At 33.1% G+C, this 16,542-nt stretch overlaps 5 protein-coding genes across 9 annotated transcripts; 4 read left to right on the top strand and 1 right to left on the bottom strand.

The window, feature by feature from the left end:
• The first annotated feature begins 150 nt into the window (after positions 1-150).
• LOC111001757 (POC1 centriolar protein homolog A-like) lies at positions 151-1,874 on the top strand. Of its 3 annotated transcripts, none has more exons than XM_045631832.1 (6): positions 151-459; positions 555-770; positions 974-1,299; positions 1,373-1,457; positions 1,531-1,650; positions 1,725-1,874. In XM_045631832.1, the coding sequence occupies exons 1-6, from the start codon at positions 325-327 to the stop codon at positions 1,863-1,865; spliced, it is 1,023 nt and encodes a 340-aa protein (XP_045487788.1). In that variant the 5' UTR covers positions 151-324; the 3' UTR covers positions 1,866-1,874. The 3 variants fall into 3 exon arrangements, with proteins under 3 accessions (XP_045487788.1, XP_045487789.1, XP_045487790.1); XM_045631833.1 differs by having other exon boundaries at positions 449-505; positions 581-770; XM_045631834.1 differs by lacking the exon at positions 151-459 and adding an exon at positions 463-505 and having other exon boundaries at positions 587-770.
• Positions 1,875-2,099: 225 nt separating this feature from the next.
• On the top strand, positions 2,100-2,986 carry LOC123689899. The gene has a single exon (XM_045631835.1). The coding sequence runs from the start codon at positions 2,110-2,112 to the stop codon at positions 2,746-2,748; it is 639 nt and encodes a 212-aa protein (XP_045487791.1). The 5' UTR covers positions 2,100-2,109; the 3' UTR covers positions 2,749-2,986.
• Positions 2,987-3,003: 17 nt separating this feature from the next.
• LOC111001756 (copper transport protein ATOX1) lies at positions 3,004-3,735 on the bottom strand. Its single transcript, XM_022271757.2, has 2 exons — positions 3,534-3,735; positions 3,004-3,302 (listed from the first exon to the last, which is right to left on the bottom strand). Exons 1-2 carry the CDS (start codon positions 3,540-3,542, stop codon positions 3,093-3,095), a joined length of 219 nt encoding a protein of 72 aa, XP_022127449.2. The 5' UTR covers positions 3,543-3,735; the 3' UTR covers positions 3,004-3,092.
• Positions 3,736-3,877: 142 nt separating this feature from the next.
• On the top strand, positions 3,878-9,220 carry LOC111001755 (tudor domain-containing protein 3). The gene is made up of 7 exons (XM_022271756.2): positions 3,878-4,177; positions 4,249-4,333; positions 4,403-4,793; positions 4,866-5,041; positions 5,123-6,319; positions 6,715-6,829; positions 7,117-9,220. The coding sequence occupies exons 1-7, from the start codon at positions 4,143-4,145 to the stop codon at positions 7,170-7,172; spliced, it is 2,055 nt and encodes a 684-aa protein (XP_022127448.2). The 5' UTR covers positions 3,878-4,142; the 3' UTR covers positions 7,173-9,220.
• A 954-nt stretch (positions 9,221-10,174) lies between these two features.
• Positions 10,175-16,534, top strand: LOC111001748 (CD151 antigen). 3 transcript variants are annotated; one of them, XM_022271749.2, is made up of 6 exons: positions 10,175-10,362; positions 11,713-11,797; positions 14,045-14,236; positions 14,879-15,133; positions 15,657-15,788; positions 16,358-16,534. In XM_022271749.2, exons 2-6 carry the CDS (start codon positions 11,738-11,740, stop codon positions 16,403-16,405), a joined length of 687 nt encoding a protein of 228 aa, XP_022127441.1. In that variant the 5' UTR covers positions 10,175-10,362; positions 11,713-11,737; the 3' UTR covers positions 16,406-16,534. The 3 variants fall into 3 exon arrangements, with proteins under 3 accessions (XP_022127441.1, XP_022127439.2, XP_045487952.1); XM_022271747.2 differs by lacking the exon at positions 10,175-10,362 and adding an exon at positions 10,865-11,033; XM_045631996.1 differs by lacking the exon at positions 10,175-10,362 and adding an exon at positions 11,085-11,128.
• The last annotated feature ends 8 nt before the right edge of the window (positions 16,535-16,542 follow it).

Raw genomic sequence — 16,542 nt, 5'->3', positions numbered from 1 at the left:
ATTTCAAATTTACACACATCAATAGAAAACCAGCCAAAACGTGACGTTTTGTGATAGTCATAATTAAAATTTAGTGATCTGAAGTTTTTGTTAATTATATACATAAGTTAAATAAAACCGCCTTGGTATATAATGTATTTTTTTATTTTTTAAGACACTGACTGTTCAATAACTGTCAGGACATACATGCCGGTAATGTGTATATAATTTGATCTATGCTTTTTGCCCGGCAATCTCAATGTTTGTTATTATTTGAGTTAACTGTGATTTTTAAATCTTATACTAAACTACTTCTATAGTTAAGTTGACTACTATACAGTTTTAATGGATTCTAGATTTACTTGTCCCGAACCAAGTTTAGAAAAACATTTGAAGGGTCACCGAAAGAGTATTACAGCTCTGTCCTTTAATCCCAATGAGCGACAGATAGCGAGCAGTTCTTTAGACAACACTATTTTAGTAAGTTATAAACGCATGTATAAAACTCATTATGGCTTTTTATGTGGTTAGTAGATAACAAATTACAAAATAACAAATATTCTTTTTTGATGTAGCTATGGGATCTTCATGGAATGCGAAGTTACAGATTTCAAGGACATGATGAAGCTGTCATGGATATCACTTTTTCTCCATCTGGACAGTATATGGCTTCAGCATCACGTGATAAAACAATTAGAGTATGGGTTCCTACAGTGACAGGTAGCACTGGGGTATTCAAAGCGCATTCCCAGACTGTGCGCTCTGTTCAGTATAGTTCTGATGGAAAAAAGGTAAAACCTATTACAACAACTGTATTAATTAAAATCTAATTTATTTTCATATTTATTAAATAAAAATATTGGATTATTAATTTAATATATTTTGTTGCATAATAGGACAACAAAATTGTGAACATGTCTAGATTGTTTGTAGTAATTTCCAAAGATTTCTTTTCTAAAACCTCATATATATATATACAACCTTGGTTTTTCAGATTTTAACAGCTTCTGATGACAAAATAATAAAACTGTGGTCAAGTGATAAATACAAATTTATAATGTCATTTGTTGGTCATACAAATTGGGTGAGAAGAGCCATTATGTCTCAAGATTGCACCTTAATAGCTTCTTGTTCTGATGATAAATCAATTAAACTATGGAATATTGAGACTGGAAGCTGCATACATACATACAAAGACCAAAAGACTCATGGTGTATATGTAGCATGGCACCCATCTAGTTGCTATATTGCTGTGGGCACCATTAATGGGAATGTTATGCTTTATGATGTACGGACACATAATTTGGTGCAGTATTATAGGTTGGTAATATTGACTTATAATAAATAGACTTTTGATTTATTTTATTATAATATTTTAATAAAAAAATTTCAGCATACATAACGATTATGTCAATCAAGTAGCTTTTCACCCCAGTGGTAGTTTTATTTTAACTGCAAGTAAAGATGGAACTATGAAGGTATTGGACACATCCTTTAATATATATTGGTATACATAAAAATAATTAATATCTAGCTTATATATAATTTTAGATATTAGACTTATTAGAAGGACACCCATTATTTACATTAAGTGCACAATCAGGAGCTGTAAACACTGTAATATTTTCACCAACTGGGGATAGTTTTGCATCTGCTGGTGAAGATAAATTGGTAATTACTTCTAGTGTATCTAATAATTTTTCTTATCTATAAAATATAATATTTATGATTTTATTTTGTGTTAGGTATACATTTGGAAGACAAATTTTACAGAATTGGGCACTGAAACAAAGGAGAACATCAATAATGATATATCTACACCACAGTCTCAAAATTCAAAAGTTTCTTCTAAAGGAAAAAGACAGGTTATCAAAAAGTTATTGTAATTCTATTCTATTCGATAATGTTATGTAGTGTGTGATAAGAGATATTTTCAGAGTTGAGGGTTTTGCTATCTAAGATTATATATTCTGATATTATTCCAAATCCAGGGCTATACTGAGACAATGTTAGAAAATGAATACAATATAGCATTCAAAAAGCTTACATTTCGAGAAAGTTGCCATTCTTTTAACAATTATTGAATGTCATTATCATCTTAATTTGTATTATACAAAGCAGGGATCGAAGATGTGGTTTCGATGCTATCACAGCAATATGTATCCTATTAAAACAATTCTGCATTTGGATAATGGTAATGAAGTGTTGGATACCATAGACAACATTCAAGAACCAAATGCTCATAGCACTCTATTGGAGTCAGCTCATCCAAGCTCAAATGTATCATTATCTGTATCTCATAAGACTTGCCCATCCGGTGAATGTTCAAATAATATTGGAGATATTAGTCACTTACCACGCACCCCTCCTGTACCAGGGACTTATACAATCCCATCTATAATGAATAAGTCTGTTGGAACCTATGAAGAAACTGAAAATATATTTGGGATGATAAAACTTAGTGCCAGTGATGTTTGCTATACTAATGGAACTATAGAGTGGGTTGGAAGGAAGAGAAGTTTTCCAATTAATAGTGGATTCAAAATTATTAAAGATAACAAAATTTTCCATGGTGAACCTGTTTTGAAAAAAGTAAGAAAAATGAATAGAACCTTTACAGTTGCAAATGAAAAGTTTAAAGAATGTGACTGTGCTGATGTGTTACCAACTGTAAATGCTATTGTTGACCATCTCAATGCACTTCATGAAGCAGTTGATATAGTAGATCTGAGATTAAATACTCTTGAAGATGTTATCGGCAGGAATTAATTATCTTCTATCTAAATTAAAAGAACTAATTTTAAAAAAAAATTTATTGATGTAAATATTTAAAAGACTTGAGTTTTTACTTAATATAAACTTGTCTAAAAGACAATATTTAATATGAAAAATTTCAGTAACAGCCTTATTACAGTTGCCTTTGAATAATATATTAATAATTATTGTTGCATTTGAAGAAACCGCTAGAAGAGTATTTCTTTCTTAACATTACATTTACACTTGAATATATACATAAATAAAAAACAAAGTCAAATGATCTATTTTAACAAAAAACTTAACATTTAAATTAAATATTGACTGGTGAACCTGTTTTTTACATATTTTTTTGTTATCTATTGCTTTCCAACATAAGTTGTTTTTTTCCCAGTTTTCTTTATTACTTCAAGTAACTGGTCAGAACTTAGACTAGAAGTAACAGAGACCTTTTGTTCTGGTAAACTTATAGACACTTCTTCAACACCCTGGCCTTTCAGCCTGTTCAAAACCCTTTCCACAGCTCCAGAGCAACCTTCACAGGTCATTTCAACATTGAAAGTGTGAATCTGAAAATAAATTTTGAATAATTATAGGTATTAGAAATATTTACTCCTTGAAAAATTAGTATAAAGTCAATATAACTATGAATTAGCAAGAAATTTGTAATTAAAATTACATTATCAAAAATTGTAACATTTCTTTAAACTAGTACACACTTAGCACAAGTTAGGATATCAAGGTGGTAATATATTAATTGTTTAAAAAAATATTAACGTGAAAGTGTACGAAAACCTTACCGAAGACATTGTTGATTTCTGCCACGAATGTTTCAAGACTTTCTATATTAAACTAGCGCTTAACACAATGATGTGTACACTATCTGCTTATCAATTTATCAACTTCTCGGTCTGTTGACTCCGTATTAATATTAGATTATAGGTTAGTAATAATAACAGAATTAGACTTAACCTTCATTTAAATAAGTTTCCTATATGGTATTTGTATTAAATTAATTTATTATACTGTTTAGTGACGACACAATACATATAATATAACTGCCTCGTTAGTCGTTTCACCGTCAAGTTCAAACATTAAAATTTGAATATCTCTATTCTGTGGTAAAACACTGCGTAGTTGACAAATGTCAATTTTGAGTTTCAACCAAATAATTCTCTTTCATGTATATTGAGTATTCTGTGCAGATGATTAAAAATCTCGATCTCTTGACTTTAGTTTAGATAAATTAGAATCTGGAAAATTGCGATATCAGAATTCAGATATTTATGTTATCTATTTCATTAAATGATCATGGATGTTCTAATGTCTGTCAAATAAGGTCCGGTCACTGCTTTGGAGATAAAATAACTATAAATACTAAATGATACATTATAAATGCAAAACTCAAAATGTCGATCAAAGAAACTCTCAAAGAATTGGGCTGGTGAGTACTAGTTGATGCAACTTGTGGGTTCTATATTGAGAAGCATTGAGTCAATATCTTAATTATTTTAGGCACTTGAGTGATGAAGGCGTTGAAGCTATTACCGATAATGGGCAAATTCAAGAAACACATTTGCTTTCTAAACGTGCTTTAGATGTAAGTAAACGACCCGTGTTTTTTGTTATTATAATTTAAATGATACTTCATATTTTTTTTTAATTTCAGTTTGATTTACGTGACATAGGTGAGGCAGCGTTTCCTGAAGATTTTTTGAAAGATCCTTGTAAGTTAGAAAATCCTGTTGTACTTCAAATTCAAAAGATTAGAAATGTCTCAGCTCCAAAAGCTAATGAAGAGTCTACTTCAGCTCCGCGTATGTTAAAACTAATTTTACATGATGGAAAATCTACATATACAGCATTAGAAACAAATCCAATACCAAATTTTACAATCAATACTCCCCCCGGCACTAAAGTTCTACTTCAAAGCGAAGGATTAGAAATATGTCATAATGTGATCTGGTTAAATTCTAACATAGTAAAAATTCTTGGAGGAAAAGTATCTCATATGATCGAAAAGTGGGAACTAAACAGGAGTTTGGCAAAACATACAAGAGGTAATATAATTAATAAAAGTCTTGTTTTGGTACTTTTAAAGAAATATGATTCATATCTATTTCATTTTCCAGGTGCTGTTGATGGCGGTCCACCTCCATGGATTCCATTTGGTCAAAGATTAGAAGCTAATCCACTTGAAAAACAATTCAAAAGTCTGCAAGAAGCTGCCAAGCAGGATAATCCTGAGTTTGAAGCGCAAAGAAAGGGAGCCATTGCAGAAGCCCAAAGATTATCTGGTGTTAAAAAGGTAAATTTTTCTTTATAAATATCTGTGTAAGTAAACAAATGAGAATAAAACTAATATTATCAGCGCTTATTGTATTTGTAGGTATTTGGTGGAGGAACTAAGCCTCTATTAGATGCAAATGTTCAGAAAATTGTTGATGCTGGATTCACAGAAGAACAGGCCGAAAATGCACTTAAATACACAAAAAATAATGTTGAAAGGGCACTTAGAATTCTCCAAAAGAGAGATAACTCCGAGAACCGGAATAAAGAAAAGCAGAGAGAATCTGAACCTGCACCAAAACGAAAAGGACGAAATAAAGATAAGGATGATGATGACGTTATTCCAGTAAAACCATCTGGTAAAGTGTCTTTATTTGACTTCTTAGAGGATAAGTTACCCAATGTTCCTGACCGACAAAAAGAAAAGAATAATCGTCTTGAACTTAATTCAGCAGTGGATGAAAAAAACGATAGAAATTATGGCAGTAGAGAACGAAATAATTCTCGATATAATTCCCGTTCCCAGGGGCCTAGACATGAGAGACAAGATGGCGCACGGCACCGCAATGACAGAGGACATTTTAATGATCATCATCAGTCAACATCTCACAGAGAGGATAGAAAATACCAGACACAGGCTGAAACCCCACCTCGTTTCCAGAAGAAGTTTGAGGAAATGAATAAACATTCAAATAATCAATATCCCTACAAGAATAATCAATCTCAGAACCAATACAATAATAGAAGAAGTGAGAGGAATTATGAGAACAAAGTTCAACAGCAAGCTCAATATCCTAATAATTCACATTCAATGGAGAAATTAGTTGAAGCAACTGCTAGCCTAAATCTAATGTCTAACCAACAGTGTTCAAATGAAGAGAAGCCATCTCCACTGTATCAACCTTCTGAGCAAACGTATCCTAAGCATCAGAATTATCAGAATCAAAATGTACCAGAAATGCAGCCTTTTAGGCGGAATAACGATGTGCCAAAATACCAGGAGCCAAATTATCAGCGCCGACAACAACCCAATGGCTATGTTGAACAACCTCAAAATATGTATCCAAATGCTTATATGGCTAATATGCAAGGAGGCTACAACAATAGGCAGTATGGGTATGGAGGGAGACCCCATGAGTTTAATACTATGAGGACGGGAGGGCCATTCCTGCCTGGATCTTTACTGGGATTCCAAAATGCCGCTGTTAATGAACAAGCTCGTGCTATGCTGGGCGTCGCCGAGATTAACTGGAAAGTTGGTGACCGGTGTCTGGCTTTGTACTGGGAAGATAATAATGTAAGTTGAATTTTTTAGATTAATTTGTTGTAAAATGTTTTTATGGAATCATTTATTACATTTTTGTCCAACTTAAATAAAAAAATAATAATAATACGTGGCTTGTAGAGACTACCGCCTAATTAAATGTTATAATTACACACTTTATTCATACACTCACTGATTCACTCATACCCTCACTCACACATTTGCACTCACACTCTTACATGAAAATCTACTTAAAATGAATAAACACTTTAAAAAAATAATATTTGGGTGCAAACTTACAGTTCACAAGCCAACTGCAATTTATTTACTATACAAATAAATTAATAAAAATGTAACTTATTAAAAGAGAGAACTGAATTAGAAAAGATAATACAAATAGTAGGTTTATTTAATTTGATATTTTTCAGTTCTACGAAGCGGAGATAACTGGTATATCAGCAAACACTGTAGTAGTTAAATTTTGTGCATATGGTAACCACGAAGAAGTTCTCAAGTCCAATTGCTTGCCATATCCAAACCAAGGTATGTAACTCACCCAGGTGAAGAAATGGTAACTTCAGTTTTGTATTTTTTTTATAGAACGGGGCAAATGGGCAGGAGGCTCATCTGATGTTAAGTGATACCGCCGCCCTTGATTATGGGCACTAAATGCCAAAGGGCTCGCAAGTGCTTTGCCGGCCTTTTAAGTATTGGTACGCTCTTTTTCTTAAAGGACCCAAAGTCAAATTAGTTCGGAAATACTTCAGTGGGCAGCTGGAAAAAATGTTTTATTTATTACTGCAAAAATTGATTTATTTCATGCCCTCCAGCGACCTCTAGCGGAGGCTATGCGTCGCGGGGCGTATTCCCCGCGCGCAGACCCTAGTGGCGCGGGGCGGCGCCGCGGGCCTCCGCCCCCGCCGCCCTCCACGCGCCGCGCGCCCTCCCGCTGCCCGCCAGCTGATACCACTCACACCCGACTCACTCACACCACACGACTCGCACACACACTCGCCACACACACACCGCACACACTGCCGCCCTAAATATTGACGGACATCAGTTGCACTACTGGAACGACCCCGAGAGGATCACTATGTTCGTAGCCACGTGGAACTATGAACGTGATGTGTTATTAGGGTGCGACTATTTGGATGTCACTCAGTACGAGGAATGATGTTTCTGGACAGATCGAATAATTATCACAAAGACGGACTTAATTATTGTTTAAACCACAACATCTTGAACTTAAAATCCTTAAATAATAAGAATTTAGCAAAACTATTATAAAATGTGAAGTTTTAGGATTTTAATTTAGTCTTAATAGATATGTGGTAACGTTGAAATCCAAAACAATCGTAAAACAAAATTTTGTGGTTTAATAAATAATGCCGTGAATTTCAACCAGTACATACAATTTGTATAATATCAGAGTAACAGTTAAAGAGAAGACAAATTTTCAAAGTGCTACAAACATCTGATCTGATGGTAATTTTTAACCACTGGTCGGATATGTTAATGTTATAGTGAAATTATAATGTCAAGTTTGCCCGTTTTCAATAATTGTATTTGGTGTTCATAAATTTATGTCTATTATGAATTTAAATATCCAGAAGTGACATAGTTAAAAATTAGTTTTCGGCAGACTTTGGCATGGAACTGGCAACTAAATCCTACTGTGTAGCTTCCTTCAAAGCTTTTTATACGTGTCGATGTCATATTAATAAGAATTAGATTTGGAAAAGTGGAAACATTTTTTGAACTGTTATCGATGTTTAGACTAAGTCTTAACCAGTACTGTTGTTGTTACCGATAATATTAAGTTTCCCTAAAGTTAATTTTCCCTTACTCGAAATTTCCCTAACGCGAAATTTCATTAAATAGATATATCCCAAAATAGAAATTTCCCTTTCTCTATAAATGTATATTAACAGCTACTCATGCCTGTAAACAATCTTTTTTAACGTAAAATGTCAAATAATACAAATATGTCGTTAAAACTGTGTGATCCAATAAAATACCTGAGATTAATAAACAATTTAAAGGACCGGTTCCTTTTCACTACAATAAAAAAGCACTATATCCATGATTGATATCTTAATTAAAGTACTATAAGAAGTAACTATTTCTAACGTGCCAATAACTTCCAATCAGAGATCTTATTATTAACGGTAACAGTTAGTATTTTATATTAATAAACATGTTAACGATATTTGTGAGGCCCTAGTGTATTAAATGTATTACATTAATTTGCATTAACGGAAGCTGCACAGGTAAACGTTTAAGTGACCGACATCACCGACTAACGATCCGTTAAACTCGGTGAATTCGGAACTGAATCGTATTCATACTCGCCCATTAATTTATCGTCATTCAGTAACCACACGTAGTGTTAGCTTGTATAAGTGTATTTTATTGTATTTCTAGCGCAAAGTGTATATTTTAATTTCAATTAAGCAAATGTTGTATCGTTTTGTTAATTTGTAAATTATACGCGAAATCACATTAGATATACGTTTCATTTGTTTTAAATATATTTAAGTGAAACTTATTTATTGTTTCAGACGCAACAAGTACGAAAAAATGTGTTATAAACTTTTGTCATAAAACGATGATTTTTAACGGTATTTAGCATTCTAAATACGCCATTGGGTATGGCAGAGCAGTTTTTCGTACCTTTCTTGTCTGGTAAAATATATAAGACATTGCCAGCGAGTGCAATTTGTGCACTTCGATGGGTCTACGTATGCGAGTACGCGTAAAATAGAAGTTTTTATTTGTAAAGTTTTTTAAAGTTTCTATTTCAAACCAAAGCTCAATAATTTCTTCATAAAGCAGAGCTCTCGTGTGTAGATGAATATGCTTTCTATACATTTGTACTAATTTTACGTTGAAACAGTTTATTAACAAAAGCTAATAAAATAATACAATTTATACGTTTTTTATTGGTTGCTTTTTTGCATAAGGTCATTAAAGGTCGAAGCACACTATCAACTCTGAAAGGAATCGTATCGCTGTTCGCTTCGCCTTCAAACAGGCGTCAACCTAACGTATGCACGCAGCAACAGTAGGGGGCAGGGGCAAGGATGTACGAAAAGACGTCAGTTTTTATATTAATACGAAGAGCCTTATGCGCGGGAAATACAAATTGACCTCGCACTGCACCGCATCGCGGTTTGGAGCCTGATTCGAGGCGAAGCGATTACGTTACGATTCCGATTAGTGTGCGTTGCAGGAAGCAATTTCTGAATACAAACTATAAGGTTCGAGGTGAAACGGTGACGATCCTTATCCGAGTTAATGTGTGCTTTGACCTTAATAATATATATTTTCGTTAGCGTAAAAATACAGTTGATGGCGAAGTAGTAAAACTATTGAAATATCTTAGCTACTACAGAAATGCCTAGTGGCTTCAGCATGCGTCTCTCATCCTTGAGGTCGTAGGTGTTTGATCCCGGATTGTACAGCAATGGACTTTCTATGTGCGCATTTATCATTCTCTCGGTGGAGAAAAACATTGAGACAGAAACCGACGTTAATTACCCCAAAATTCGATGGCGTGTGTGGCACAGGAGGCCGATAATTTACTTGCCTATTGGTTTAGCATATAGTCCTGAAACCTACTATTATGATTTCCCGCTAAAACCATTTGTATACAATAAGCCTACGCCGATTACGTTTTTCAATCTGTTTTCAATTGTTACAACGGTTATTGAGTGAAAGAAAGCTTTCTAATTTCACACATAATAGTAAAATTTCCTAAATGTTCTTTAAATATGATAGGTGACACAAAATATTTTTTACGAAGCGTGCGTAAGATCCATTTCCAGTTCGGCCTACTACGTGTATAGTATTGTATATATGTTTAAAATGCCTGTTTGAGGCTGGTGGGGCGTCGTGCCGAACGTAAAACAAACCAGTTGAATTGTTATCACCGACCGCGTTTGACCTTTTTACCACGCTTCAACGTGAATGAAACCTCGTTTTGTGTTTACGATGCGATAGTATCGACAAAAAGTGATGACTAAGTGATTTATTTTACTTTTACTTGTGTAGTGCACATTCTTTAATACTCGGTAAATATTATCACTTATTTATAAATAATATGTTTTCGTGATAGTCCTACATTTGCAACGAAACTAGTACTGTAGTGAATAAGAATATATGTGACTGTATATACATTTTGACTTTCTCACAAGAGAAGGGATTAGATGGACCTTGGGTTATCCCCTCACCTTGAGTGCGTCTGCGCAACTTAGTTGCAATAGTACTTATACGTGATGGTATGCTGCTTGTTCTACATATGAAGACACAAAATGAAAACAGCCTATTTTTATGAGGCTTTATGTGTACTATGTATAAAAATTATAAATACATAATCATGACGATATAGACAATTTGTTTAGAGATTATGGAATTCTATTTTAAAAAATGGCGGGAAATTTATTTGCTTGATCTGTTATACGAATCATCATCATCATATGAATCTTGTAATACGTACTTAGACATTATTTACGTTTATATACCTAATTTTAAGTTTGTCTGTGGTAAAAATTATTAACGCATAAAAAGAAGGTAGGCTGAAATAACTAATCTGCACAACGAGAATTATTTCTCAGATATTTATTTAACAACGACAATGTTATTCAAATAATAAATAGAATTTATAATATATTATTGTCGCGATGAAAGAAGTGCTTCATATTCAAACTAAAAATAGTACAAGAAGTGTATCAAACAATGAGAGGTATGCATGACCCACTAGATATGAAATAGTGTCCCAAATCATTTTTATTTATGTGAGTTTTTAAGAATGGAGGATCCAGAACCCGCAAGTGATGGGTAATTTATATAAAATTATTCTTGTACCTAAATGAATGTTTACATATTTCCAGGTCCATATTTAAAAGATGTATAAATATGGACGTATACTATAAGATAGTTGATTACTTAGTTCGTACCGGTAAAAAATATAATAGAATCTTTGTATCTAAAAACTTACATTTGTATGGAATGTACGAATGTATAATTATACAAAAATAGCGGCCTAGTAGCTTCAGAGTGCGTCTCTAATCCCTAACATAAGGTTTTCCTGTTGCGCATTTAACACTTGCTTGTACAGTGAAGAAAAACATCCAGAAGAAATGAGAATCCCGTAGACACAAAAAGTAGACGGTATATATCAGGCACAGAACCCTGTCTATTAAAAAAAAACAAATGATCACAGAACAGATTCAGAAATCTGTGTCCCAGACCTATATGTTTATTTATGATTTTTATGACTGTAAGAACCATTATCTTTATATATTTAAAACGTTAACTCTAGTTGTTGGTATGCGGTCATTATTGTGGGGACGAATCGTGACCTATTTTAATATTAAAGCTACTATAATATTTTGTTGACTTTATGAATAAAATATTTTCAGGAGGGAATCACTAACCAGTGACGCGATGGACAGTTGCGGTAGATGTATGAAAGTGTCGCTGGTTGCGATCAATGTTGTTACCTTCGTAAGTGTCTTTGTTATAATATCGTGTCCGAAACGGAGGTTTTATATTTGATGCGGAAGAAGAGTTATCGTTAAAATAATATTGATTATTTCGACTGAGAATTACGATAGTAGTAGAAGACTCATCCTGTATTTATAAAGTGATAATTTTTTAACCAAATTTCTTAGTTGTTTTGTTACATGGTAATGTCATTTGTTAAAACATATACATGTTATTATGTTCTATAAAGAGATTTTAAATATAATTTAATATATAAGGACCGAAGGGCTTCACTGGATCTTTTAGATTAGAATACACAAAAATATTCTAAAATCAGTCCAGTCAACGTTAAATTATTGGAATAATATACGGACGCAAAAAAACATTATTAATTATGTTTATTGGATATGTCATACAGTCCTTGCTTCACGCGTGGTACTACATATTGTATACTATAAGCATCAAAAGGTTCTACTTATATGGAAGCGAATTCATTACGTAATTAGCGAGATATTTGTTCGTTGATAATAGTCCATTCGTCGAGTTATGTAAATAATATAATATACTAATAAGTTTTATTTAATTATTAGTTTTTTTAAATAAGAACAAACAGACAGGTCCAGCTCCCATCATGTTCACTGATACCGTCGCCAGTCGCTCGCGAGTGTATTGACGTCTTTATAAGAATTGTAGTTGAAACTGTAGTAATAACTTCCTGTTTAAACAAATACTAAGAACTAACGTAACACAAAAATAAACGCAATTAACATTTTACATACTATAGTTGACTTATGGTCACAAACTTTCTTTGTAAGATCTGGATTGTAAAAATGTGGACGGACTTTTAGATTTCTTATCCATACACGGAAACCGGTCTTGATGCTATTCTTGTAGCTTTATAAACTTGTTGTATTTTTATAGTATATCGTTTTTAGTGTTGTAATTTTAAAAAAACATGGTTGTCTTTAAAGTCGGTTTACGGACGTATGTTTAACGTGACAACTTAACTTAATAAAATTGCATACTTTTATGATTAAAATTGAATCATTTTTATTGTATTATCGCTATTTTGTATGGATACAAGTGGAGTGAATCCTCGGACGCAAAGACTAATCGAGAGATAGATGCGGCGCAAGTGTATACATTACTTATCAGTAGTGTATGTAGAAAGTTGAAAACTAAATTTGTATGAAAATTTGTCGAAACGTCATTTTCATAAAAAAATAGTTTTCGACTTTCTACATACGCTATTGTTAAGGCATATTTACTAAGCCACCAGGCGCGTTTTTTTAACATATCTGTAGACCTTTTAAAATACGCTGTAATAGACGAATCTCAACAAACGTTTTTTTTTTTAATAAATTTTCTCTGCCCAAAGAATTAACATTACGATCTAGCCGCAATTAAGAGTAATAATTAATTTAAGTCCAACATAATTTACTTAAACGGATATTTGATGTAATGTAGTGTTCAATAACGCTACTTACAGTCTCTGGTTAGAGGAAGACACTCTCTTCTTGTTCTATTCTTGAGCTTATCTCAAGTAAGTTTCATATTAGAAATTGTTTATTAAGTCAAAAGTCAAAGTTAAAAATCAGTTATTAATGCAAGTAACACAAGGTACACTTATGAACATCAAAAACGAAATATACAATAAATGCTTCTAATTTTAATTTACTGCCAGTTCAAATGGGCGTAGAATGGAAGAGAAGAACTGGCAATAAACTCTCGGCCACTCTATTACTCTTTTTTTAAGACAATACAATATCTTTTTACAAGTAAGGATTTGTGTAGAGGAAATTATTGAGAGTGGGTATGGGACGTTTCTGCCTTCAGCACTATCGGAGTGTTTCAGAATATTTTAATGTTTTAAAGAACTTTATTTCTCATTACAAAACAGAAATATTTTATTTACATGAGAAACTTAATATTAATATGTATATATTATATACGAGCGAGATACACGTCGCCATTAGCCGTAACAATTTTAGTCAGCTATGTTCATTCTAACATGCATCTTTAATGCCTTTTTGAATTTGTCAAACACTCCAATATTGCGAATTTGAGATGGTAATTGATTAAATAATTGCACACCCTCATACCTAATAGATTTCTTCAAATAATTTGTACGCGGCTTCGGCAAGATAAGCAAACTCGCTCGACGAGTATTGCGTGTCGTTGTGTATTAATATTTTAAGTAAATGATTTTTATTTTTTTGATTAGAACTGACAAAAAGCTAGTTTTAACAAGTTTTTACCCTTTTCCAGTTAAGTGGTTTACTAGCGGTGGCAATAGGACTATGGATTTGGACGTCACGCTCATTTTCGAGCACGCTCATGAGCAACAATATGTACATTGCCTCTGTGGTGGTCGTCGTTGCAATGGGAGCGGCGATCATGTTGCTTTCCTTCCTTGGATGCTGCGGCGCAGCGAAGGAAGTGAAATGCATGCTGCTCACGGTAAATAATCTTCATTAACTTTATCCTTATCGTAATCTTTACTTATTTCATTAATTAATATTTTGTAAGATTTAACACAAATTAATTGTAATAAAAAAGCAGAAAAAACTAAACTAATGTGTTAAAACCAGCGAATTTAGCAACTAAAATCTCGTAATACAGACGTAAACAAAAACAAACATCAAAAATACTTAAATAAAATTAATACTTAATAATTCGTACTAAATTCATGAATGTAAATAGATTATTCTAAATTTCTATAAATTAACTCCACAAATTCATTTCAATGGCCTTAATTCAATGAGCCTAGTGTTAATTGACTTTGAATTCGGGGTAAACTATACGTAATTTCTTAAGACCAAATTTTCAAAAGCAGGATTTTGTGTTATGCGTTTGTTTTTCTTATTTCAGTAGCATTTATTGTTATGAACAATATTATAGAAAACTACTTCATAATATGTAGGAATGTGTACTTGGTGTCAAACGCGTTACAATAAACAGATCATTATTCACAATTAAATATTTTGATAACAAATCGAATAAAATAAATACTATTCTCTTTCATAACTTTAAATAGACTTATTGTATAATTCAAAGTGAACATAACCCATACTTTGCCTACATATACGGTTTTGTTTCCAGTATTACATCCTTGTATTCATTATATTCGTGGCGATGCTGGTAGGAGGTATTTTACTTTTCGTCTTCCGTGAGAAAGTGATATCGACTCTCGACCGGGAAATGCATGCCTCCATGCCAAATTATGGCGTCAAACATGAGTACACGCGCGCCTGGGACGATACGCAATCCCATCTACAATGCTGCGGTGTGAAGAGCCATAACGATTGGAATGGGAATGTCCCGGAGAGCTGCTGTAAGGAAGTCTACCCGGGAAAGGTATGTTAGCTCACTAGCTAGAAATCGGCTGTAACAAAGTTCCAAATACGTTATAGTCTAAGATCCGGGATAAGAAAAATATACCCTCATCTGTTATTTAGATAAAACAATTTTTATAAGCTGATTTCAATATCATGAACTTATAAAAACAACCTCTGCCATCATAAGCCTGCTGCAATTAATAGTAATTAATTATTAACAACTAATTTATTTTTAATTTTTACTTTCTCATGTTAGATACATGTTTATTTCGATGTCAGGACACCCGGGTAATTCTAGTGGTATTATCTATTATAAAAGATAATTTCGATCGAGTAAATTGGACAGTATTAAGGAATGCTTTTTCACATTTTTAATTATGATCACAAAATTAGCACAAACACATGTTATGAAAAACAAATATATAATGGTCTGTCTGTATATATGTGGAGAGGTAACAAAAAAAAAATTCAATAGTCTAAGAAAATTCAAAATGTTCATACTTTAATAACTCTAGCTAATACGTCACTTTTGTCATTTTCAGCGCTTGGACTGCAGGTATTCTCCTAACCCGACCACGATGTACATGGACGGGTGCCTCAACAAAACCATAGACTTGCTCCGAGAAGACGCGGCGTATGTTGGTGCTGTGGCTATCATAGTAGCTTTGGTTATGGTATGATTTATTTCCATAGTTAAAAGAACGTACTACAAACGGCTAAACAATTAAAAGCAGGGTTTATTTTATAAAATGACTGTGGATGGTTTTTATATAGAATCTTTAATATTTTGTATTTTGTTAATTTATTTATTTTTACTACACTAAAGATTTACCCAAAGATGAAATATATAATACAAGAAGGTTCAAATACAGTGTACACTCTATATAACGACACTGAAGGGACTGTGCATCTTATGGCGTTATATAGAGGTGTCTACAGGAGAGGTTACAAAGAGGTGTAAGGTCGCATCGACTTTTCGGTTGAGGTTTGAGGTTACTCTCATGATGACCCAGATATTGGGCCAAATTTGTTCTAAATGTAAATATGATTATCGGCGGAGGAGGGTCATTCTCAACTGCTGAGGGCATCCTAGGGGATTTCTGGGGTAAAATTAGTCTAAGGGTACGTCCCCAAGACCATCTGGCAAGACTGCCTTGACCTACCTCAATACCCTCGATCCGCCCATTAGTCCTTTTCAATACCCTTAAGTTCTACCGTGATTAACGATTTTATATTGTTTCAGGTACTTGCATTAATATTTTCTTGCGGACTTTTTGTGAAAATAGAGTGACGGTCCATCCATTCGCAATAAGCACTGACGATAAATTATTTATAAGGTGTTTTGAGTCGTATGAAATTTACGCATTTCATAATTATATACCAAATGTAAATTGACAATAAAATTTACATTGATTGAAAACGTATTTA

This window comes from Pieris rapae, chromosome 17, assembly GCF_905147795.1.
Source record: "Pieris rapae chromosome 17, ilPieRapa1.1, whole genome shotgun sequence".
NCBI lineage: Eukaryota > Metazoa > Arthropoda > Insecta > Lepidoptera > Pieridae > Pieris > Pieris rapae.
Note: the sequence above shows the minus strand (reverse complement) of the source record. Positions and strands in the feature narration are given on the sequence as shown.

What these genes read in the sequence shown, in the direction of transcription:
- LOC111001757 (XM_045631832.1), top strand. Translation starts at nt 325, where the DNA reads ATGGATTCTAGATTTACTTGTCCCGAACCAAGTTTAGAAAAACATTTG. An exon ending in AATTTGGTGCAGTATTATAG is followed by an intron (nt 1,300 to 1,372) that starts GTTGGTAATATT and finishes AAAAAATTTCAG; the next exon opens with CATACATAACGATTATGTCA. An exon ending in CTGCTGGTGAAGATAAATTG is followed by an intron (nt 1,651 to 1,724) that starts GTAATTACTTCT and finishes ATTTTGTGTTAG; the next exon opens with GTATACATTTGGAAGACAAA.
- LOC123689899 (XM_045631835.1), top strand. Translation starts at nt 2,110, where the DNA reads ATGTGGTTTCGATGCTATCACAGCAATATGTATCCTATTAAAACAATT.
- LOC111001755 (XM_022271756.2), top strand. Translation starts at nt 4,143, where the DNA reads ATGTCGATCAAAGAAACTCTCAAAGAATTGGGCTG. An exon ending in ACTCTCAAAGAATTGGGCTG is followed by an intron (nt 4,178 to 4,248) that starts GTGAGTACTAGT and finishes TAATTATTTTAG; the next exon opens with GCACTTGAGTGATGAAGGCG. An exon ending in TGTACTGGGAAGATAATAAT is followed by an intron (nt 6,320 to 6,714) that starts GTAAGTTGAATT and finishes GATATTTTTCAG; the next exon opens with TTCTACGAAGCGGAGATAAC.
- LOC111001748 (XM_022271747.2), top strand. Translation starts at nt 10,972, where the DNA reads ATGAAAGAAGTGCTTCATATTCAAACTAAAAATAGTACAAGAAGTGTA. An exon ending in AGTGTATCAAACAATGAGAG is followed by an intron (nt 11,034 to 11,712) that starts GTATGCATGACC and finishes AAATATTTTCAG; the next exon opens with GAGGGAATCACTAACCAGTG. An exon ending in TGAAATGCATGCTGCTCACG is followed by an intron (nt 14,237 to 14,878) that starts GTAAATAATCTT and finishes TTTTGTTTCCAG; the next exon opens with TATTACATCCTTGTATTCAT.